We start from the raw sequence: 25,200 nt of genomic DNA, 5'->3' as shown, positions 1-25,200 counted from the left end.
GTCCCTGTAACGTCCCTGTAACGTCTCTGTAACGTCTCTATAGGAAGTCTGTGGTTCAGCTGGACATGGCTAACAATAAGAAAGCTCTGTAACGTTCTAATAACGTCTATGTAACGTCTCTGTAACGTCCCTGTAACGTCCCTGTAACGTCTCTGTAACGTCTCTATAGGAAGTCTGTGGTTCAGCTGGACATGGCTAACAATAAGAAAGCTCTGTAACGTTCTAATAACGTCTATGTAACGTCCCTGTAACGTCCCTGTAACGTCCCTGTAACGTCTCTGTAACGTCTCTACAGGAAGTCTGTGGTTCAGCTGGACATGGCTAACAATAAGAAAGCTCTGTAACGTCCCTGTAACGTCTCTGTAACGTCTCTGTGACGTCTCTGTAACGTCTCTACAGGAAGTCTGTGGTTCAGCTGGACATGGCTAACAATAAGAAAGCTCTGTAACGTTCTAATAACGTCCCTATAACGTCCCTGTAACGTCCCTGTAACGTCTCTGTAACGTCCCTGTAACGTCCCTGTAACGTCCCTGTAACGTCTCTGTGACGTCTCTGTGACGTCTCTGTAACGTCTCTATAGGAAGTCTGTGGTTCAGCTGGACATGGCTAACAATAAGAAAGCTCTGTAACGTCCCTGTAACGTCCCTGTAACGTCTCTGTAACGTCCCTGTAACGTCTCTGTAACGTCTCTATAGGAAGTCTGTGGTTCAGCTGGACATGGCTAACAATAAGAAAGCGCTGTAACGTCCCTGTAACGTCTCTGTAACGTCCCTGTAACGTCCCTGTAACGTCTCTATAACGTCCCTGTAACGTCCCTGTAACGTCTCTGTAACATTATAATAACGTCTCTGTAACGTCTCTGTAACGTCCCTGTAACGTCCCTGTAACGTCTCTGTAACGTCTCTGTAACATTATAATAACGTCTCCGTAACGTCTCTGTAACGTCCCTGTAATGTCCCTGTAACGTCCCTGTAACGTCTCTGTAACGTCTCTACAGGAAGTCTGTGGTTCAGCTGGACATGGCTAACAATAAGAAAGCTCTGTAACGTCCCTGTAACGTCCCTGTAACGTCTCTGTAACGTCTCTGTAACGTCTCTACAGGAAGTCTGTGGTTCAGCTGGACATGGCTAACAATATGAAAGCTCTGTAACGTCCCTGTAACGTCTCTGTAACGTCTCTGTAATTATAACGTTAATAACTCTGTAACGTCTCTACAGGAAGTCTGTGGTACAGCTGGACATGGCTAACAATAAGAAAGCTCTGTAACATTATAATAACGTCTCTGTAACGTCTCTACAGGAAGTCTGTGGTTCAGCTGGACATGGCTAACAATAAGAAAGCGTTGGTGGTGCCGGCCTTCGAGACGCTCCGTTACCGTCTGTCTTACCCCAAGTCCAAGGCTGAGCTGTTGTCCCAGCTGGACATGGGGACTCTGTTCACCTTCAGGTATAAACACATTCAGCCTCCGTCTCAGCATTACACTACATACACACATGTCCCTCAGCTGCAAGGGGGTTGGAATCACCGCTGGGACAGTTTCTGAACTTCTGTTCCCCTCCACCTGTACTCCCATCTTTAGAAATACCTTCACGTTATTAAAAACACAAAGCACTTAAAGGGATGGCCCCACTGGGACAGTTTCTGAACTTCTGTTCCCCTCCACCTGTACTCCCATCTTTAGAAATACCTTCGCGTTATTAAAAACACAAAGCACTTAAAGGGATGGTCCCACTGGGACAGTTTCTGAACTTCTGTTCCCCTCCACCTGTACTCCCATCTTTAGAAATACCTTCACGTTATTAAAAACACAAAGCACTTAAAGGGATGGCCGCACTGGGACAGTTTCTGAACTTCTGTTCCCCTCCACCTGTACCTGTATCTTGTTTAAATAAAGTGAAGAAATACCTTCGCGTTATTAAAAACACAAAACACTTAAAGGCTGGGACACATTCTCATTAGTAAGCAGCAGCACAGATGTTATTTTGCCATTTGCCTGCCAGCGACTGAAATGATCATTTAAAGGTACAACATTAATCTTACTCTGTCTCTAAGGGATAAAGGGATGCCTAGTTAAATAAAGGTTCAATAAAATAAATAAACAAAATAAAGTGTTTAAATCCCAAGCAGCAGTGTAGATGTTTATTTGTCTCTCAACACAGAGATCGTTTTTGATCATTAACATGACAGATTGAAACACAGAGCCCAGAAAGTTGGGTTCAATCAGTACTCAGCTAGAAGGACTCCCAGATGGGTTCAATCAGTACTCAGCTAGAAGACTCCCAGATGGGTTCAATCAGTACTCGGCTAGAAGGACTCCCAGATGGGTTCAATCAGTCCTCAGCTAGAAGGACTCCCAGATGGGTTCAATCACTACTCGGCTAGAAGGACTCCCAGATGGGTTCAATCACTACTCAGCTAGAAGACTCCCAGATGGGTTCAATCAGTCCTCAGCTAGAAGGACTCCCAGATGGGTTCAATCAGTACTCAGCTAGATGGACTCCCAGATGGGTTCAATCAGTACTCAGCTAGAAGGACTCCCAGATGGGTTCAATCACTACTCGGCTAGAAGGACTCCCAGATGGGTTCAATCACTACTCGGCTAGAAGGACTCCCAGATGGGTTCAATCAGTACTCAGCTAGAAGGACTCCCAGATGGGTTCAATCAGTACTCAGCTAGATGGACTCCCAGATGGGTTCAATCACTACTCGGCTAGAAGGACTCCCAGATGGGTTCAATCACTACTCAGCTAGAAGGACTCCCAGATGGGTTCAATCACTACTCGGCTAGAAGGACTCCCAGATGGGTTCAATCAGTACTCAGCTAGAAGGACTCCCAGATGGGTTCAATCAGTACTCAGCTAGATGGACTCCCAGATGGGTTCAATCACTACTCGGCTAGAAGGACTCCCAGATGGGTTCAATCACTACTCGGCTAGAAGGACTCCCAGATGGGTTCAATCCCTCCTCAGCTAGAAGGACTCCCAGATGGGTTCAATCAGTACTCAGCTAGAAGGACTCCCAGATGGGTTCAATCACTACTCAGCTAGATGGACTCCCAGATGGGTTCAATCAGTACTCAGCTAGAAGGACTCCCAGATGGGTTCAATCAGTACTCAGCTAGAAGGACTCCCAGATGTAAACTCTAATCAAAAGGTGTCACACTATCTCCAAGTAGGTTTGAATGCCATTTTTTATTTATTTATTCAACCTTTATTTAACTCGGAAAGTCAGTTAACAACAAATTCTTATTTACACTGACGGCCTACCGGGGAACAGTGGGTTAACTGTCTTGTTCAGGGGGCAGAACGACAGATTTTTTACCTTGTCAGCTCGGGGGGATTCGATCCAGCAACCTTTCAGTTACTAGTCCAACACTCTAACCACTAGAATACCTGCCGCCCCACAATCCCTCCTCACCCTCCTTGGCAATAAAGTATTGATTGTATCTACCGGTTCTCCCTGCTAGGTACCATGTCTGGACGAAGGGTCACGCTCCCACTAACTTCGCTAAGTGGAGGACTGCCACCACGCCGTACAGGGTCCAGTGGGAAGCGGACTTTGAACCCTACGTGATGGTGAGACGGGACAGTCCAGAGTACGACAGACGCTTCGTTGGCTTTGGGTGGAATAAAGTGGCTCATGTCATGGAGTTGGATGCACAGGTACTGGACACACCTTTAGCTATCACTCTGTCACTCACAGGTACTGGACACACCTTTACCCATCACTCTGTCACTCACAGGTACTGGACACACCTTTAGCTATCACTCTGTCACTCACAGGTACTGGACACACCTTTAGCTATCACTCTGTCACTCACAGGTACTGGACACACCTTTAGCTATCACTCTGTCACTCACAGGTACTGGACACACCTTTACCTATCACTCTGTCACTCACAGGTACTGGACACACCTTTAGCCATCACTCTGTCACTCACAGGTACTGGACACACCTTTAGCCATCACTCTGTCACTCACAGGTACTGAACACACCTTTAGCTATCACTCTGTCACTCACAGGTACTGGACACACCTTTACCTATCACTCTGTCACTCACAGGTACTGGACACACCTTTACCCATCACTCTGTCACTCACAGGTACTGGACACACCTTTAGCTATCACTCTGTCACTCACAGGTACTGGACACACCTTTAGCTATCACTCTGTCACTCACAGGTACTGGACACACCTTTAGCCATCACTCTGTCACTCACAGGTACTGAACACACCTTTAGCTATCACTCTGTCACTCACAGGTACTGGACACACCTTTACCTATCACTCTGTCACTCACAGGTACTGGACACACCTTTACCCATCACTCTGTCACTCACAGGTACTACACACCTTTACCTATCACTCTGTCACTCACAGGTACTGGACACACCTTTACCTATCACTCTGTCACTCACAGGTACTGGACACACCTTTACCTATCACTCTGTCACTCACAGGTACTGGACACACCTTTACCCATCACTCTGTCACTCACAGGTACTGGACACACCTTTAGCTATCACTCTGTCACTCACAGGTACTGGACACACCTTTACCCATCACTCTGTCACTCACAGGTACTGGACACACCTTTACCTATCACTCTGTCACTCACAGGTACTGGACACACCTTTACCCATCACTCTGTCACTCACAGGTACTGGACACACCTTTAGCTATCACTCTGTCACTCACAGGTACTGGACACACCTTTAGCTATCACTCTGTCACTCACAGGTACTGGACACACCTTTAGCCATCACTCTGTCACTCACAGGTACTGAACACACCTTTAGCTATCACTCTGTCACTCACAGGTACTGGACACACCTTTACCTATCACTCTGTCACTCACAGGTACTGGACACACCTTTACCCATCACTCTGTCACTCACAGGTACTACACACCTTTACCTATCACTCTGTCACTCACAGGTACTGGACACACCTTTACCTATCACTCTGTCACTCACAGGTACTGGACACACCTTTACCTATCACTCTGTCACTCACAGGTACTGGACACACCTTTACCCATCACTCTGTCACTCACAGGTACTGGACACACCTTTAGCTATCACTCTGTCACTCACAGGTACTGGACACACCTTTACCCATCACTCTGTCACTCACAGGTACTGGACACACCTTTACCTATCACTCACAGGTACTGGACACACCTTTACCCATCACTCTGTCACTCACAGGTACTGGACACACCTTTACCCATCACTCTGTCACTCACAGGTACTGGACACACCTTTAGCTATCACTCTGTCACTCACAGGTACTGGACACACCTTTAGCCATCACTCTGTCACTCACAGGTACTGAACACACCTTTAGCTATCACTCTGTCACTCACAGGTACTGGACACACCTTTACCTATCACTCTGTCACTCACAGGTACTGGACACACCTTTACCCATCACTCTGTCACTCACAGGTACTGGACACACCTTTACCCATCACTCTGTCACTCACAGGTACTGGACACACCTTTAGCTATCACTCTGTCACTCACAGGTACTGGACACACCTTTACCCATCACTCTGTCACTCACAGGTACTGGACACACCTTTACCTATCACTCACAGGTACTGGACACACCTTTACCCATCACTCTGTCACTCACAGGTACTGGACACACCTTTACCCATCACTCACCTCCACCTCCACCCTCTGTACACCTCCACCCTCTCTCCGTGTGTCCACACCTCCACTCTCTCCATCCATCAATTTCTCTCTCCACCCAGTTCACCTCTCTCCACCTCCTCTGTCCTCTGTCCTCTCTTCCAGCAGTATGAGTTAGTGATGTTGTCTTAGTGTTTCTAACTCTGTCCTCTGTCCTCTCTTCCAGCAGTATGAGTTAGTGATGCTGTCTTAGTGTTTCTAACTCTGTCCTCTGTCCTCTGTCCCAGGAGTATGAGTTAGTGATGCTGTCTTAGTGTTTCTAACTCTGTCCTCTGTCCTCTGTCCTCTCTTCCAGCAGTATGAGTTAGTGATGCTGTCTTAGTGTTTCTAACTCTGTCCTCTGTCCTCTGTCCTCTCTTCCAGCAGTATGAGTTAGTGATGCTGTCGTAGTGTTTCTAACTCTGTCCTCTCTTCCAGCAGTATGAGTTAGTGATGCTGTCTTAGTGTTTCTAACTCTGTCCTCTGTCCTCTCTTCCAGCAGTATGAGTTAGTGATGCTGTCTTAGTGTTTCTAACTCTGTCCTCTGTCCTCTCTTCCAGCAGTATGAGTTAGTGATGTTGTCTTAGTGTTTCTAACTCTGTCCTCTGTCCTCTGTTCCAGCAGTATGAGTTAGTGATGTTGTCTTAGTGTTTCTAACTCTGTCCTCTGTCCTCTCTTCCAGCAGTATGAGTTAGTGATGCTGTCTTAGTGTTTCTAACTCTGTCCTCTGTCCTCTGTCCCAGGAGTATGAGTTTGTGGTTCTGCCCAACGCCTATATGATCCACATGCCTCATGCTCCCAGTTTCGACATCACTAAGTTCCGCTCCAACAAGCAGTATCGCGTCTGCCTGAAGACCCTGAAAGAGGAGTTCCAACAGAACATGTCTCGACGATACGGCTTCGCTGCCCTCAAATACATGACTGCAGAGAACAACAGCTAGCCAACACTGATGAGCCAGGACACTCTGACCCGTTATTGACTACACTACCCATAACCCCCCCTCCTCCTCCTCCTCTAAGGCTGTCTAGGACTACACTACTACCCAGGATCCCTCTGGGCTGGGCAGAGGAGAGGGAAAGAGCGGTGGATTCGAAGGACAGTCGATGTAGGGAGTCAGGAGTGGACAGAATGGTTACTAAAGACTCTTACCACGAACTCTGACCTTTGTGCCGACCAATCCATGAGGTTTAAATTGTGAGCTCTGATTCTTGTGAACTCTCACCTTTTTAGTTTTGGGGTTTATGACCTGGTTTGAGACAAACCAGCGTTAACCAACTGAAGGGTAACCGGGGGTAACCGTAAGGTCGTTGTGTGCCATTGTTTAACCCCTCCGAGGACCGGGTGGAGCAACCGGTCCAGGAGTTGCTGACCTGGTTTCTGGCTGGTTTCTGGCTGGGCGAGGAAGCTGTTGCTGTGATGGATGAGTCTGTACAGGCTGGTTTGGACTCTTACAACTCTCCGTTCTTCTCTAACAACAGAACTGGACATCACTATGGGAGGGAGGGAGGGAGGGAGGGAGGGAGGGAGGGAGGGAGGGATGGAGGGAGGGAGGGAGGGAGGGAGAGAGAGAGAGGGAAGGAGGGAGAGAAGGAAGGAGGGAGGGAGAGAGGGAAGGAGGGAGAGAAGGAAGGAGGGAGAGGGAGGGAGAGAAGGAGGGAGGGAGGGAGAGGGAGGGAGAGAGGGAGAGAGAGAGCGGGAGAGAGAGACTGACTGTAGCCTTGGACTTGGAAAGCAGACAGACATTAGTTCTGTCTCTGTGCCAAATGTGGAAGACCAGCAGCTCATTCCCAGCTGCTATTTGTTGGGCTAAATGTAATGTGGTATGTGTCTGCCTCCAGGATAAATGCTCAGCGAGAACTGAGGAGAGGGAACAGGAAGCTTTCAAGCATTGTGTGCTTTACATTATGTCCGTACACTGCAAATCACAACTATTTTTTTTCTTCTCTCCATGTGCCGTAAAAATAAAAAATAAACAATTTAACTGACAGACAGCGTATCCAAGTTTCACTCTCATAAAAATGCTAATTCTGTTGCTCAGCGATAAGAGTGACGGAAACATCAGAGCCTCAACAGAATCAGAAAACGTCGGAGAACATTCTGCACACCTCCTCTGGATGACTGACACATGGTCTGGGTCCCAAATGGCTCCCTATTCCTTATATGGTACACTACTATAGACCAGGGCCCTATTCCCTATATAGTACACTACTTTAGACCAGAGCACTATTCCCTATATAGTGCACTACTATAGACCAGAGCCCTATTCCCTATATAGTACACTACTTTAGACCAGAGCACTATTCCCTATATAGTGCACTACTATAGACCAGAGCACTATTCCCTATATAGTGCACTACTATAGACCAGAGCACTATTCCCTATATAGTGCACTACTATAGACCAGAGCCCTATTCCTATATAGTGCACTACTTTAGACCAGAGCCCTATTCCCTATATAGTGCACTACTATAGACCAGGGCCCTATTCCCTATATAGTACACTACTTTAGACCAGAGCACTATTCCCTATATAGTACACTACTATAGACCAGAGCACTATTCCCTATATAGTGCACTACTATAGACCAGAGCCCTATTCCCTATATAGTGCACTACCTTAGACCAGAGCCCTATTCCCTATATAGTGCACTACTATAGACCAGAGCCCTATTCCCTATATAGTGCACTACTATAGACCAGAGCCCTATTCCCTATATAGTGCCCTACTTTAGACCAGAGCCCTATTCCCTATATAGTACACTACTATAGACCAGAGCCCTATTCCCTATATAGTGCACTACTATAGACCAGAGCCCTATTCCCTATATAGTACACTACTATAGACCAGAGCCCTATTCCCTATATAGTGCACTACTATTGACCAGAGCCCATATGTCAGTACAAGGTCAGTACAAGGTCAGTACAAGGTCATCCAGCCGTTCTGTATTCAGGATTTATCAACACACACAACAAGGAAGTGTGTTTCTGACGGATGCAGAAAGACTGTTTTACACACACACACACACACACACACTCAAACATCTTGCCTTCATGAAACCTCTGTTACTATCCTTGATTCTGACTCCACCCCTCTCACCAAGCAGGAAGTGGAGCATAAACCAATCAGCTCGTGTTTGACCTTTTTCTGTTGTCGGTTATTCCGTTGGTTCCGTATCAGAGTGTGTTGACAGTCGTAAGGTGGGAAACGGACCCGCCAGAGGAACTGAGAGGGCGCTGTGCCCTGATGAGGAGTGACTGTGTGTTTATGAGGTGTGACTGTGTGTGTTTATGAGGAGTGACTGTGTGTGTTTGAGGTGTGACTGTGTGTGTTTATGAGGTGTGACTGTGTGTGTTTGAGGTGTGACTGTGTGTGTTTATGAGGAGTGACTGTGTGTGCTTATGAGGAGTGACTGTGTGTGTTTATGAGGAGTGACTGTGTGTGTTTATGAGGAGTGACTGTGTGTGTTTATCAGGTGTGACTGTGTGTGTTTATGAGGCGTGACTGTGTGTGTTTATGAGGAGTGACTATGTGTGTTTACGAGGAGTGACTGTGTGTGTTTATGAGGAGTGACTGTGTGTGTTTATGAGGAGTGACTGTGTGTGTTTATGAGGTGTGACTGTGTGTGTTTATGAGGAGTGACTGTGTGTGTTTATGAGGACTGACTGTGTGTGTTTATGAGGAGTGACTGTGTGTGTTTATGAGGACTGACTGTGTGTGTTTATGAGGAGTGACTGTGTGTGTTTATGAGGTGTGACTGTGTGTGTTTATGAGGTGTGACTGTGTGTGTTTATGAGGCGTGACTGTGTGTTTATGAGGTGTGACTGTGTGTGTTTATGAGGAGTGACTGTGTGTGTTTATGAGGTGTGACTGTGTGTGTTTATGAGGTGTGACTGTGTGTGTTTGAGGTGTGACTGTGTGTGTTTGAGGTGTGACTGTGTGTGTTTATGAGGTGTGACTGTGTGTGTTTATGAGGTGTGACTGTGTGTGTTTATGAGGAGTGACTGTATGTTTATGAGGAGTGACTGTGTGTTTATGAGGAGTGACTGTGTCTGTTTATGAGGTGTGACTGTGTGTGTTTGAGGTGTGACTGTGTGTGTTTATGAGGAGTGACTGTGTGTGTTTATGAGGAGTGACTGTGTGTTTATGAGGAGTGACTGTGTGTTTATGAGGAGTGACTGTGTGTTTATGAGGAGTGACTGTGTGTGTTTATGAGGTGTGACTGTGTGTGTTTATGAGGTGTGACTGTGTGTGTTTATGAGGTGTGACTGTGTGTGTTTATGAGGAGTGACTGTGTGTGTTTGAGGTGTGACTGTGTGTGTTTATGAGGTGTGACTGTGTGTGTTTATGAGGAGTGACTGTGTGTGCTTATGAGGAGTGACTGTGTGTGTTTATGAGGAGTGACTGTGTGTGTTTATGAGGAGTGACTGTGTGTGTTTATCAGGTGTGACTGTGTGTGTTTATGAGGCGTGACTGTGTGTGTTTATGAGGAGTGACTATGTGTGTTTACTAGGAGTGACTGTGTGTGTTTATGAGGAGTGACTGTGTGTGTTTATGAGGAGTGACTGTGTGTGTTTATGAGGTGTGACTGTGTGTGTTTATGAGGAGTGACTGTGTGTTTATGAGGACTGACTGTGTGTTTATGAGGAGTGACTGTGTGTGTTTATGAGGACTGACTGTGTGTGTTTATGAGGAGTGACTGTGTGTGTTTATGAGGAGTGACTGTGTGTGTTTATGAAGTGTGACTGTGTGTGTTTATGAGGTGTGACTGTGTGTGTTTATGAGGCGTGACTGTGTGTTTATGAGGTGTGACTGTGTGTGTTTATGAGGAGTGACTGTGTGTGTTTATGAGGAGTGACTGTGTGTGTTTATGAGGTGTGACTGTGTGTGTTTATGAGGTGTGACTGTGTGTTTATGAGGTGTGACTGTGTGTGTTTATGAGGTGTGACTGTGTGTGTTTGAGGTGTGACTGTGTGTGTTTGAGTTGTGACTGTGTGTGTTTGAGGAGTGACTGTGTGTGTTTATGAGGAGTGACTGTGTGTGTTTATGAGGAGTGACTGTGTGTGTTTATGCAGTGTGACTGTGTGTGTTTATGATGTGTGACTGTGTGTTTATGAGGAGTGACTGTGTGTGTTTATGCGGTGTGACTGTGTGTGTTTATGAGGAGTGACTGTGTGTTTATGAGGAGTGACTGTGTGTGTTTATGAGGAGTGACTGTGTGTGCTTATGAGGAGTGACTGTGTGTGTTTATGAGGAGTGACTGTGTGTGTTTATGAGGTTTGACTGTGTGTTTATGAGGAGTGACTGTGTGTGTTTATGAGGAGTGACTGTGTCTGTTTATGAGGTGTGACTGTGTGTGTTTATGAGGTGTGACTGTGTGTGTTTATGAGGAGTGACTGTGTGTGTTTATGAGGAGTGACTGTGTGTGTTTATGAGGAGTGACTGTGTGTTTATGAGGAGTGACTGTGTGTGTTTATGAGGAGTGACTGTGTGTTTATGAGGTGTGACTGTGTGTGTTTATGAGGTGTGACTGTGTGTGTTTATGAGGTGTGACTGTGTGTGTTTATGAGGTGTGACTGTGTGTGTTTATGAGGAGTGACTGTGTGTGTTTGAGGTGTGACTGTGTGTGCTTATGAGGAGTGACTGTGTGTGTTTATGAGGAGTGACTGTGTGTGTTTATGAGGAGTGACTGTGTGTGTTTATGAGGTGTGACTGTGTGTGTTTATGAGGTGTGACTGTGTGTTTATGAGGTGTGTCTGTGTGTGTTTATGAGGTGTGACTGTGTGTGTTTGAGGTGTGACTGTGTGTGTTTGAGGTGTGACTGTGTGTGTTTATGAGGAGTGACTGTGTCTGTTTATGAGGTGTGACTGTGTGTGTTTATGAGGTGTGACTGTGTGTCTTTATGAGGTGTGACTGTGTGTGTTTATGAGGTGTGACTGTGTGTGTTTACGACGAGTGACTGTGTGTGTTTATGAGGACTGACTGTGTGTGTTTATGAGGTGTGACTGTGTGTTTACGAGGAGTGACTGTGTGTTTATGAGGAGTGACTGTGTGTTTATGAGGAGTGACTGTGTGTTTATGAGGAGTGACTGTGTGTGTTTATGAGGTGTAACTCTGTGTGTTTATGAGGAGTGACTGTGTGTGTTTATGTGGTGTGACTGTGTGTGTTTATGAGGAATGACTGTGTGTGTTTATGAGGAGTGACTGTGTGTGTTTATGAGGTGTGACTGTGTGTATTTATGAGGAGTGACTGTGTGTTTATGAGGAGTGACTGTGTGTGTTTATGAGGAGTGACTGTGTCTGTTTATGAGGTGTGACTGTGTGTGTTTATGAGGTGTGACTGTGTGTGTTTATGAGGTGTCACTGTGTGTGTTTATGAGGTGTGACTGTGTGTCTTTATGAGGTGTGACTGTGTGTGTTTATGAGGTGTGACTGTGTGTGTTTATGAGGTGTGACTGTGTGTGTTTACGAGGACTGACTGTGTGTGTTTACGAGGACTGACTGTGTGTGTTTATGAGGTGTGACTGTGTGTTTACGAGGAGTGACTGTGTGTGTTTATGAGGAGTGACTGTGTGTTTATGAGGAGTGACTGTGTGTGTTTATGAGGTGTAACTGTGTGTTTATGAGGAGTGACTGTGTGTGTTTATGTGGTGTGACTGTGTGTGTTTATGAGGACTGACTGTGTGTGTTTATGAGGACTGACTGTGTGTGTTTATGAGGTGTGACTGTGTGTGTTTATGAGGTGTAACTCTGTGTGTTTATGAGGAGTGACTATGTGTGTTTATGCGGTGTGACTGTGTGTGTTTATGAGGAGTGACTGTGTGTGTTTATGAGGAGTGACTGTGTGTGTTTATGAGGTGTGACTGTGTGTGTTTATGAGGAGTGACTGTGTGTGTTTATGAGGAGTGACTGTGTGTGTTTATGAGGAGTGACTGTGTGTGTTTATGAGGTGTGACTGTGTGTGTATGAGGTGTGACTGTGTGTGTATGAGGTGTGACTGTGTGTGTTTATGAGGAGTGACTGTGTGTGTTTATCAAATCAAATTTATTTTTATATAGCCCTTCGTACATCAGCTGATATTCTCAAAGTGCTGTACAGAAACCCAGCCTAAAACCCCAAACAGCAAGCAATGCATGTGAAAGAAGCACGGTGGCTAGGAAAAACTCCCTAGGAAAAACTCCCTAGAAAGGCCAAAAACCTAGAAAGAAACCTAGAGAGGAACCAGGCTATGAGGGGTGGCCAGTCCTCTTCTGGCTGTGCAGGGAATATATTATAACAGAACATGGTCAAGATGTTAAAATGTTCATAAATGACCAGCATGGTCAAATAATAATAATCATAGTAGTTGTCGAGGGTGCAACAAGCACGTCCGGTGAACAGGTCAGGGTTCCATAGCCGCAGGCAGAACAGTTGAAACTGGAGCAGCAGCACGGCCAGGTGGACTGGGGACAGCAAGGAGTCATCATACCAGGTAGTCCTGAGGCATGGTCCTAGGGCTCAGGTCCTCCGAGAGAAAGACAGAAAGAGAGAATTAGAGAGTGAGGATTGACTGTGTGTGTGTGTATATGAGGAGTGACTGTGTGTGTGTATATGAGGAGTGACTGTGTGTTTATGAGGAGTGACTGTGTGTGTTTATGAGGAGTGACTGTGTGTTTATGAGGAGTGACTGTGTGTGTGTATATGAGGAGTGACTGTGTGTGTTTATGAGGAGTGACTGTGTGTATATGAGGACTGTGTGAGTGGCTTGCCAGATGGAGCTCCATCCCCTTGGGAAGCCAGTCAGATCTAGAGATGTGTAACTAGGTGTGGAGCTGCCAGACAGACGGCCAGACAGACATGATGCTGCTGCTTCCTGGATTAAAACTAATGAGTGGATCAGTGTTGTTTTTTTCTGTCACGCCTGCGGCCGTTCAGATTTTTCGTTGCCCCCATCCCATCAAAGTGGCCCATCGCTGGTCTAGAAAGACACAACATCATCAAAAGTATGTGGACACCTGCTCGTCAATAATCATGGTTATTAATATGGAGTTGGTTCCCTCTTTGCTGCTATAACAGCCTCCACTCTTCTGGGAAGGCTTTCCACTAGATGTTGGAACATTGCTGCTATAACAGCCTCCACTCTTCTGGGAAGTCTTTCCACTAGATGTTGGAACATTGCTGCTATAACAGCCTCCACACTTCTGGGAAGGCTTTCCACTAGATGTTGGAACATTGCTGCTATAACAGCCTCCACTCTTCTGGGAAGGCTTTCCACTAGATGTTGGAACATTGCTGCTATAACAGCCTCCACTCTTCTGGGAAGGCTTTCCACTAGATGTTGGTACATTGCTGCAGGGGGACTTGCTTCCATTCTACATTTACGTCATTTAGCAGACGCTCTTATCCAGAGCGACTTACAGTAGTGAATGCATACATTTCATTAAAAAAAAATGATGTACTGGTCCCCCGTGGGAATCGAACCCACAACCCTGGCGTTGCAAACACCATGTTCTACCAACTGAGCCACACGGGACCAGTACACAAGAGCGTTAGTGAGGTCGGGCACTGATGTTGGGCGATTAGGCCTGGCTCGCAGTCGGCGTTCCAATTCATCCCAAAAGGTGTTCGATGGGGTTAGAGGTCAGGTCTCTGTGCAAGTGTTTAAGGGTTCATTCCTTTTCGTCCTTGTCAATCATTGGCTCATTGGTGAAATTAGCATTAGGACAATATCTTTAATTAAATCGTTCAAAAACCTTTATTAATGCAGCTGCAGACAGAAGTTGACAACCAGGAACATGGCGCATGTTTCCCAGGAAGTTCCGCATCAAAGAAAAAGAGTTTCAAGTTGTTTTGTTAAACCCTAAGTCTCGCCCTGATGATGTCACTGACTACGTCATTACCTTTTCACTCCTGAGACTTAAACCATGTCTACAAAGCTGTATAAACAAGGCCTTTAGAACCATGTCTACAAAGCTGTATAAACAAGGCCTTTAAAACCATGTCCACAAAGCTGTATAAACAAGGCCTTTAAAACCATGTCTACAAAGCTGTATAAACAAGGCCTTTAGAACCATGTCTACAAAGCTGTATAAACAAGGCCTTTAAAACCATGTCTACAAAGCTGTATAAACAAGGCCTTTAGAACCATGTCTACAAAGCTGTATAAACAAGGCCTTTAAAACCATGTCTACAAAGCTGTATAAACAAGGCCTTTAAAACCATGTCTACAAAGCTGTATAAACAAGGCCTTTAGAACCATGTCTACAAAGCTGTATAAACAAGGCCTTTAGAACCATGTCTACAAAGCTGTAGAAACAAGGCCTTTAGAACCATGTCTACAAAGCTGTATAAACAAGGCCTTTAGAACCATGTCTACAAAGCTGTATAAACAAGGCCTTTAGTGTGCTATCTAAAAGCTTAGCAGTAAATGTCCAAGTTGATTTATAGTGGAATGTCTGAGTAGCCTGATCTCCTACACTCCCCTGTAGAGTTCTGTCTCAGAGAGAGAGAGAGAGAGAGAGAGAGAGAGAGAGAGAGAGAGAGAGAGAGAGAGAGAGAGAGAGAGAGAGAGAGAGAGAGAGAGAGAGAGAACTGTGGAACAATGTGTAAACCTCATAATGTGTATATATATTGTTAATCTGTAGTCCAGGACCCTATAAAAATAAAGAGGGAGGGGTCTTATAACCCCTCCCCTTCTATTAATACAACATAAGCGTAATCAATTATTCTAATACATCAAACATTTGGTACAGCCCCAATCATGACCCCTAGGTGAACTTCTAACGCAGGTCAGTCAAGTTCTTCCACACCGATCTCGACAAACCATTTCTGCATGGACCTCGCTTTGTGCACGGAGGCATTGTCATGCTGAAACAGGAAAGGGCCTTGCCCAAACTGTTGCCTTAAAGTTGGAAGCACAGAATAGTCTAGAATGTCATTGTATGCTGTAGTGTTAAGATTTCCCTACACTGGAACTAAGGGGCCTGAACCGTGAAAAACAGCCCCAGACCATTATTCCTCCTCCACCAAACTTTACAGTTGGCACTATGCATTGGGACAGGTGGCGTTCTCCTGGCACCTTATGGCGGTGCCATGTTGAAAGTCACTGAGCTCTTCAGTACGGGCCATTCTACTGCCATTGTTTGTCTATGGAGATTGCATGGCTGTGTGGTTGATTTTATAAAACCTGTCAGCAACGGGTGTGGCTGAAATAGCCAAATCCACTAATTTGAAGGGGTGTCCACACACTTTTGTATAGTTTATGTAAAAGATGCTAACTCTATGCTATCAATCAAAGATCGAGCTCAACTTTATTTTGCGGGAAATACATTACCCTGTTCTCTTTCCCACAGGCTTCCCTGGTCTCTCTGAGAATATCTGAAAGTAGCAGGACAAAATGTGTGACCTCTAAATGAAATTAGACTTTAGGCAGCACCCTGTTTATCAGCTCTGCTCCCTCCAGCGTCAAGCCATTCCTTAACTACTGTCCCGCATGCCACACACACACACACACACACACACACACACACACACACACACACACACACACACACACACACACACACACACACACACACACACACACACACACACACACACACACACACACACACACACACACACACACACACACACACATCCATCCATCCATCCCTGGACACCATTTCTCTTATCTGATTGGTTATTAAAACATTTAAAGGAGCAGCTCATTCATTTAAAATGCAATGCATGAATTAGGCCTGGGCCGGGCTTCCAGTAATGAATTAATAGAGAGTACATCAGGGATGTGTTTGCCTCGTGTTGATGTAGTGCGGCCCTGGTGGCTGGTGCAGGGAGGGAGTGGGGTCTCCGGTAAACTGTTCTGGACAGAAGAGTTGGGGGGGGGGGTTAAAAAGGGCAGATTATCCAACGACAAACTGAAACAAAGACCTTGTAAGTGAAATACAATAATTGCTGCATCTAATAAGTTACATGAAATGAAGCAAAACATCTCTGAAGGTCTGGGAGGCAGCACACAGACAGATATATGAAGGTCTGGGAGGCAGCACACAGACAGATATATGAAGGTCTGGGAGGCAGCACACAGACAGATATATGAAGGTCTGGGAGGCAGCACACAGACAGATATATGAAGGTCTGGGAGGCAGCACACAGACAGATATATGAAGGTCTGGGAGGCAGCACACAGACAGATATATGAAGGTCTGGGAGGCAGCACACAGACAGATATATGAAGGTCTGGGAGGCAGCACACAGACAGATATATGAAGGTCTGGGAGGCAGCACACAGACAGATATATGAAGGTCTGGGAGGCAGCACACAGACAGATATATGAAGGTCTGGGAGGCAGCACACAGACAGATATATGAAGGTCTGGGAGGCAGCACACAGACAGATATATGAAGGTCTGGGAGGCAGCACACAGACAGATATATGAAGGTCTGGGAGGCAGCACACAGACAGATATATGAAGGTCTGGGAGGCAGCACACAGACAGATATATGAAGGTCTGGGAGGCAGCACACAGACAGATATATGAAGGTCTGGGAGGCAGCACACAGACAGATATATGAAGGTCTGGGAGGCAGCACACAGACAGATATATGAAGGTCTGGGAGGCAGCACACAGACAGATATATGAAGGTCTGGGAGGCAGCACACAGACAGATATATGAAGGTCTGGGAGGCAGCACACAGACAGATATATGGAGGCCTGGGAGGAAGCACACAGACAAACAAAATGGCTAAATGGAAGTTGAACTCTAGATGACTCTGCATGTTTAGACAATAATGGATACTGTCCTCACTGTTAGGATGATACTGTCCTCAGGCACTGATAGGATGATACTGTCCTCACTGTTAGGATAATACTGTCCTCACTGTTAGGATGATACTGTCCTCACTGTTAGGACGATACTGTCCTCACTGTTAGGATGATACTGTCCTCACTGTTAGGATGATACTGTCCTCACTGTTAGGATAATACTGTCCTCACTGTTAGGATGATACTGTCCTCACTGTTAGGACGATACTGTCCTCACTGTTAGGATGATACTGTCCTCACTGTTAGGATGATACTGTCCTCACTGTTAGGACGATACTGTCCTCACTGTTAGGACGATACTGTCCTCACTGTTAGGATGATACTGTCCTCACTGTTAGGATAATACTGTCCTCACTGTTAGGATGATACTGTCCTCACTGTTAGGATGATACTGTCCTCAGGAACTGTTAGAATGATACTGTCCTCACTGATAGGATGATACTGTCCTCACTGTTAGGATGATACTGTCCTCAGGAACTGTTAGAATGATACTGTCCTCACTGATAGGATGATACTGTCCTCACTGTTAGGATGAACACTGTCCTCACTGTTAGGATGATACTGTCCTCACTGTTAGGATGATACTGTCCTCACTGTTAGGATGATACTGTCCTCACTGTTAGGATGATACTGTCCTCACTGTTAGGATGATACTGTCCTCACTGTTAGGATGATACTGTCCTCACTGTTAGGATAATACTGTCCTCACTGTTAGGATGATACTGTCCTCACTGTTAGGATGATACTGTCCTCACTGTTAGGATACTGTCCTCACTGTTAGGATGATACTGTCCTCACTGTTAGGATGATACTGTCCTCACTGTTAGGATGATACTGTCCTCACTGTTAGGATGATACTGTCCTCACTGTTAGGATGATACTGTCCTCACTGTTAGGATACTGTCCTCACTGTTAGGATGATACTGTCCTCACTGTTAGGATAATACTGTCCTCACTGTTAGGATAATACTGTCCTCACTGTTAGGATGATACTGTCCTCACTGTTAGGATGATACTGTCCTCACTGTTAGGATGATACTGTCCTCACTGTTAGGATGATACTGTCCTCACTGTTAGGATGATACTGTCCTCACTGTTAGGATGATACTGTCCTCACTGTTAGGATGATACTGTCATCACTGTTAGAATGATACTGTCCTCACTGTTAGGATGATACTGTCCTCACTGTTAGGATGATACTGTCCTCGGGAACTGTTAGAATGATACTGTCCTCACTGTTAGGATGATACTGTCCTCACTGTTAGGATGATACTGTCCTCACTGTTAGGATGATACTGTCCTCACTGTTAGGATGATACTGTCCTCACTGTTAGGATGATACTGTCATCAGGCACTGATAGGACGATACTGTCCTCAGGCACTGATAGGACGATACTGTGGACTGTTTCTCACTAAGGCAGAGGGTACCAGGCTGGGGAGACATGGCCCCGCAGGCTGTGTTAGGATGGGGTTGAAGCTAGGAAATGATTGCTCATTATGCAGAAAGAGGACTGGGCTGGAGGAAGAGACACAGACAGACAGACAGACAGACAGACAGACAGACAGACAGACAGACAGACAGACAGACAGACAGACAGACAGACAGACAGACAGACAGACAGACAGACAGACAGACAGACAGACAACCATGGACATCATCAGGCAGTGTGAGGTGGAGACTGGGGCTTTAGGCACAGCTGGGGACTAGTCTGCTCACTATAAGGCAGAATAGAGGGACCAAGCCTGGGGCTGGGGACAGCTGGGGACTGGTCTCACTATAAGGCAGAAGAGAGGGGACAAGCCTGGGGCTGGGGACAGCTGGGGACTAGTCTGCTCACTATAAGGCAGAAGAGAGGGGACAAGCCTGGGGCTTTAGGCACAGCTGGGGACTGGTCTCACTATAAGGCAGAAGAGAGGGGACAAGCCTGGGGCTGGGGACAGCTGGGGACTAGTCTCACTATAAGGCAGAAGAGAGGGACCAAGCCTGGGGCTGGAGATAGCTGGGGACAGGTCTCACTATAAGGCAGAAGAGAGGGGACAAGCCTGGGGCTGGGGACAGCTGGGGACTGGTCTCACTATAAGGTAGAAGAGAGGGACCAAGCCTGGGGCTGGGGACAGCTGGGGACTGGTCTCCTCACTATAAGGTAGAAGAGAGGGACCAAGCCTGGGGCTGGGGACAGCTGGGGACTGGTCTCACTATAAGGCAGAAGAGAGGGGACAAGCCTGGGGCTGGGGGCAGCTGGGGACTGGTCTCCTCACTATAAGGTAGAAGAGAGGGACCAAGCCTGGGGCTGGGGACAGCTGGGGACTGGTCTCACTATAAGGTAGAAGAGAGGGGACAAGCCTGGGGCTGGGGACAGCTGGGGACTGGTCTCCTCACTATAAGGTAGAAGAGAGGGACCAAGCCTGGGGCTGGAGACAGCCAGCCAGCCAGCCAGCCAGCCAGCCAGCCAGCCAGCCAGACAGACAGACAAACACTGCCACACGTGATCTGTATTTCTAGAATGTAACCAGTGACCGTGAAACTCAGAAGCCTGTAGACCAGCGGTTCCATAAAACTGAACGGTGGAAAAACCATTGGAACCATTTCCCTGTTTGACCGCTAGGTTTTATGGGTATTGCAGAGCGGCTCAAAAGGCCACACTACAATCCTTCAGATTCAAGTGCAGTCCTTTTCCCCACGATCGAAGGGCCACTCTGGTTGCATTTTAAGATTTTAAATCATGTTCATTTACATTTTTTAAGGTTAACCACATTACAATGATATAAAGATACAAAGGCGATATATTTAAAAAAATATATATGTTTTATTTTTTTTTACATTTTATAAATTCTTCCACGTCCCAACCACCCCCTCTCTATCACACTCTGAGGCTGAGGGTTTAATACACAGAGAAAGACTGTCTGGACAAAATGCTGATTCTGAACGGTTTAAAAAGGCTGAACAATGATACACATCAAATAGAAACTGCTGAATGATTCGCCTCATCATCACATCACATATAAAACTGAACAGGAATGTACAGAGTATAAAACATGTCTATAATAATAATAAACGGGTAGAAAAGCCCGGAACAATAATTGTATTTTTTTAAAAGCTGAACATTTATAAAACAAATCACAAATAGTGATCATTTAACAAGTAATAATAAGTAACACAATGTGTCTTTCATTTCACCAGGAACAAACACAACAAATAGGTGCTGACATGACAGGAAGTTGGGGTTTTAATCGGGGAGAACAGGCTCGTTGGTATTGGCTGGAGCTGAATCAGTGGGACGGTGTTAAATACATTGGTTTCCACGGTTTCCAGGTGTTTGATGTCATTCCGGACAGCAGCCTCCTGTGGATCACATGTCCTCACTGTCGAAGGACTCTGAACACTGGAGAAAGATCTCCTCATAGTCCCTCACAGCAGACAGACACAGGTCCTATATGGAGAGAGAAGAACCTGTTATCTGGTGGACAGACAGACAGACAGACAGACAGACAGGCAGACAGACAAACAGACAGACAGACAGGCAGGCAGACAGACAGAGACATACCTGGTTATGTCCTGGTTCATACCTGGTTATGTTCTGGTTCCTACCATACCTGGTTATGTCCTGGTTCCTACCTGGTTATGTTCTGGTTCCTACCTGGTTATGTCCTGGTTCCTACCTGGTTATGTCCTGGTTCCTACCTGGTTATGTCCTGGTTCCTACCTGGTTATGTCCTGGTTCCTACCTGGTTATGTCCTGGTTCCTACCTGGTTATGTTCTGGTTCCTACCTGGTTATGTCCTGGTTCCTACCTGGTTATGTCCTGGTTCCTACCTGGTTGTGTCCTGGTTCCTACCTGGTTATGTCCTGGTTCCTACCTGGTTATGTCCTGGTTCCTACCATACCTGGTTATGTTCTGGATCCTACCTGGTTATGTTCTGGTTCCTACCTGGTTATGTCCTGGTTCCTACCTGGTTATGTCCTGGTTCCTACCTGGTTATGTCCTGGTTCCTACCTGGTTATGTTCTGGTTCCTACCTGGTTATGTCCTGGTTCCTACCATTCCTGGTTATGTTCTGGTTCCTACCTGGTTATGTCCTGGTTTCTACCATACCTGGTTATGTCCTGGTTTCTACCATACCTGGTTATGTCCTGGTTTCTACCTGGTTATGTCCTGGTTCCTACCTGGTTATGTTCTGGTTCCTACCTGGTTATGTCCTGGTTCCTACCTGGTTATGTCCTGGTTCCTACCTGGTTATGTCCTGGTTCCTACCATACCTGGTTATGTTCTGGTTCCTACCATACCTGGTTATGTTCTGTGTCCTACCTGGTTATGTCCTGGTTCCTACCATACCTGGTTATGTCCTGGATCCTACCTGGTTATGTCCTGGTTCCTACCTGGTTATGTCCTGGTTTCTACCATACCTGGTTATGTCCTGGTTTCTACCATACCTGGTTATGTCCTGGTTCCTACCTGGTTATGTCCTGGTTCCTACCTGGTTATGTCCTGGATCCTACCTGGTTATGTCCTGGTTCCTACCTGGTTATGTTCTGGTTCCTACCTGGTTATGTCCTGGTTCCTACCTGGTTATGTCCTGGTTTCTCCACCATCTGAGTCTTGACGAAACACATGATGTCCTTATAGATCTCCCGGAGCTTCTCAAAGTCCCCACACTGAGGAGGGGCCAGGACAGGACTGGAGACACACAGAGAGAAGTGGTTGGTAATGAATCAACAGCAGGTAGCAACCATTATTCTCCTGTCACACCAGTCCTACAGTACATCAGAGGACAGAGGAGCAGGGAAAGGAGCCTGAGTAGGGAAGGTGATTGTTAATAAGAGAGAGAGAGAGAGAGAATTGGGACAGTCTCAAGAACATACTCCTTGAGTCCTTTTCTCCTCGCCTCCTTCTTAAATCACATTGGATGAGAAAGCCAGGAGGTCCCTCCCCTCTGACCTTCTCCTCCAATGGGTTTCGAGAAGGAGGTGAGGAGAGAAGAAAGCCATTGAGATTCCCCCATTGTTATCCTAATGGAGTATTCCTACAGTAAGGCATGACAGAGGTGTAGGACTGGAAGAACACAGAGCAGGGGGGATTATTAACCTCTCTTGGGTAGGTATTTTCACATCCGGATGAAAAACGTGCCCAAAGTAAACTGCCTGTTACTCAGGCCCAGAAGCTAAGATATGCATATAATTGGTAGATTTGGATAGAAAACACTCTAAAGTTTCTAAAACTGTTAAAATAATGTCTGTGGGAATAACAGAACAAAACAAAATTCAGCCTAACACTGTTTTCAATGGCTCTCACTTTTATTATAAGGCGAAATCCTCCCAGGTTGCAGTTCCTAGGGCTTCCACTAGATGTCAACAGTCTTTAGAAAGAGTTTCAGGCTGGTTTTTGGGAAAATGAGACAGAAATTGTAGTTTATCTACGTGGCTCCCATTTTGGCTGTAGTGTTTCCAAGCGCGTGGAAGAGAGAGCGTTCTTTGGTATTTTTCACCGGTAAAGACAATAACGATTCTCCGTCTTAAAATTGTATTGTTTATTTACGTATTCGGGTACCTGAGGTTTGATTCTAAACGTTGTTTGGCTTGTTTGGAAAAGTTTATTAGTAACGTTTGGGATTCATTTTGTATGCATTTTGATGGAGGGAAACTGGGTGGATTATTTTGAGTTTTTATGGATATAAAGAAGGACATTATCGAACAAAAGACCATTTGTGATGTATCTGGGACCTTTTGGAGTGCCAACAGAAGAAGATCATCAAAGGTAAGGCATTTATTATGTCGCTATTTCTGACTTTCGTGGCACACTCACTATTGAGTGGAAACAGATCACATGTTTTTCCCTTGTTCCTCCTGTTCCTGTTCCTGCCTCCTGTTCCTGCCTCCTGTTCCTGCCTCTGTTCCTCCTGTTCCTGCCCCTGTTCCTGCTGTTCCTGCCCCTGTTCCTGCTGTTCCTTCTGTTCCTGCCCCTGTTCCTGCTGTTCCTCCTGTTCCTGCCCCTGTTCCTGCTGTTCCTGCCCCTGTTCCTGCCGTTCCTGCTGTTCCTGCCCCTGGGGGGGGAAAGGTTCTCACCAGGGACTAGATCAGGGAGGAAGGATGGAGAGAGGGAGGGAGGAGGGAGGGAGGGAGGGAGGGAGGGAATAGCTTCTTCCTGCCAGTATTAACATTAGGGAAAATGGAGGCAGAGGGACTTCATGTGAACCACGTTCCCTGCCATTACATCGGTGTGTGTGTGTGTGTGTGTGTGTGTGTGTGTGTGTGTGTGTGTGTGTGTGTGTGTGTGTGTGTGTTATCCAGGGCACGTCAGGGTCCAGTCCTTAGTTGAGGGAGACCGAATTAAAAGTGAATTCTTAATGAGAGCTGCTCCAAAGCCACCACCTTTACCCTCTCTCTCTCTCTCTCTCTCTCTTACCCTCTCTCTCTCTCTAGCCCCCCTCCCCCTCTCTCTCTCTCTCTCTCTCTCTCTCTCTCTACTCTCTCTCTCTCCCTCTCTTCTCTACCCTCTCTCTCTCCTCTCTCTCTCCTCTCCCCCTCTCTCCTCTCCCCACCCTCTCTCTCTCTCTCCTCTATCCTTTACCCTGTCTCTCTCTCTCCTCTCCCTCTTCTCCCCCTCTCTCCTCTACCCTGTCTCTCTCTCTCTCTCTTCTCCCCCTCTCTCCTCTCTCTCTCTCTCTCTTCTCCCCTCTCTCCTCTATCCTGTCTCTCTCTCTCTCTCCTCCCCCTCTCTCCTCTAACCTGTCTCTCTCTCTCTCTCTCTCTCCTCTACCTTCTACCCTCTCCCTCTCTCTCTCCTCTACCTTCTACCCTCTCCCTCTCTCTCTCCTCTACCTTCTACCCTCTCTCTCTCTCTCTCCTCTACCTTCTACCTCTCCCTCTCTCTCTCCTCCCCTCTCTCCTCTAACCTGTCTCTCTCTCTCCTCTACCTTCTACCCTCTCTCTCTCTCTCTCCCTCTCTCTCCTCTATCCTGTCTCTCTCTCTCTCTCTCTCTCTTCTCCCCCTCTCTCCTCTACCCTCTCTCTCTCTCTCTCTCTCTCTCTCTCTCCTCTATCCTGTCTCTCTCTTTCCAGGACCAAGTACAAACCCTCCAACCCAAACAGGTCTGTGGTGTTGATGGTATACTAAACACAATGATAAAATATACAGACCATAAATTAGAAATAGGAAAAATATTTACTGTGGAATCTGTGTCAACAGCCTTCTCTGATAAATCCTCTGCAGTATCATCAACATCAGACTCCAGCCTTTCCTCAGTGGAAAACAGACAGACCATGTATCCCTGCACAGCCTTATTGACAAACAGACGAAACAAAAACAAAGTCTTCCCATGTTTTGTTTTTTGTCTCCTGACCCCTCCTGTCTCAGCCTCCAGTATTTATGCTGCAGTAGTTTGTGTCGGGGGCTAGGGTCAGTCTGTTACATCTGGAGTATTTCTCTTGTCTTATCCGGTGTCCTGTGTGAATTTAAATATGCTCTCTCTAATTCTCTCTTTCTGTCAATCTCTCGGAGGACCTGAGCCCTAGGACCATGCCTCAGGACTACCTGGTATGATGACTCCTTGCTGTCCCCAGTCCACCTGGCCGTGCTGCTGCTCCAGTTTCAACTGTTCTGCCTGCGGCTATGGAACCCTGACCTGTTCACCGGACGTGCTTGTTGCACCCTCGACAACTACTATGATTATTATTATTTGACCATGCTGGTCATTTATGAACATTTTAACATTTTAACATCTTG

The 25,200-nt window shown here is 46.3% G+C and overlaps 1 protein-coding gene and 1 pseudogene across 2 annotated transcripts in view; one reads left to right on the top strand and one right to left on the bottom strand.

Annotated features, from left to right (window-relative positions):
- The window catches only part of LOC106598122 (LARGE xylosyl- and glucuronyltransferase 1), a 199,091-nt gene extending 191,906 nt beyond the window's left edge, over positions 1–7,185 (top strand). For both annotated transcript variants that reach the window (XM_045722497.1, XM_045722496.1), the window contains exons 13-15: positions 1,300–1,446; positions 3,467–3,662; positions 6,422–7,185. In XM_045722497.1, coding sequence (XP_045578453.1) covers positions 1,300–1,446; positions 3,467–3,662; positions 6,422–6,619 — 541 coding nt within the window. In that variant the 3' untranslated portion in view covers positions 6,620–7,185. The remainder of the gene's footprint in view (positions 1–1,299; positions 1,447–3,466; positions 3,663–6,421) is intronic.
- Positions 7,186–20,316: 13,131 nt separating this feature from the next.
- Positions 20,317–25,200, bottom strand: part of LOC123743826 (stimulated by retinoic acid gene 8 protein homolog) — a 98,517-nt pseudogene continuing 93,633 nt past the window's right edge.

Source organism: Salmo salar, chromosome ssa07, assembly GCF_905237065.1.
Source record: "Salmo salar chromosome ssa07, Ssal_v3.1, whole genome shotgun sequence".
Lineage (NCBI taxonomy): Eukaryota > Metazoa > Chordata > Actinopteri > Salmoniformes > Salmonidae > Salmo > Salmo salar.
Note: the sequence above shows the minus strand (reverse complement) of the source record. Positions and strands in the feature narration are given on the sequence as shown.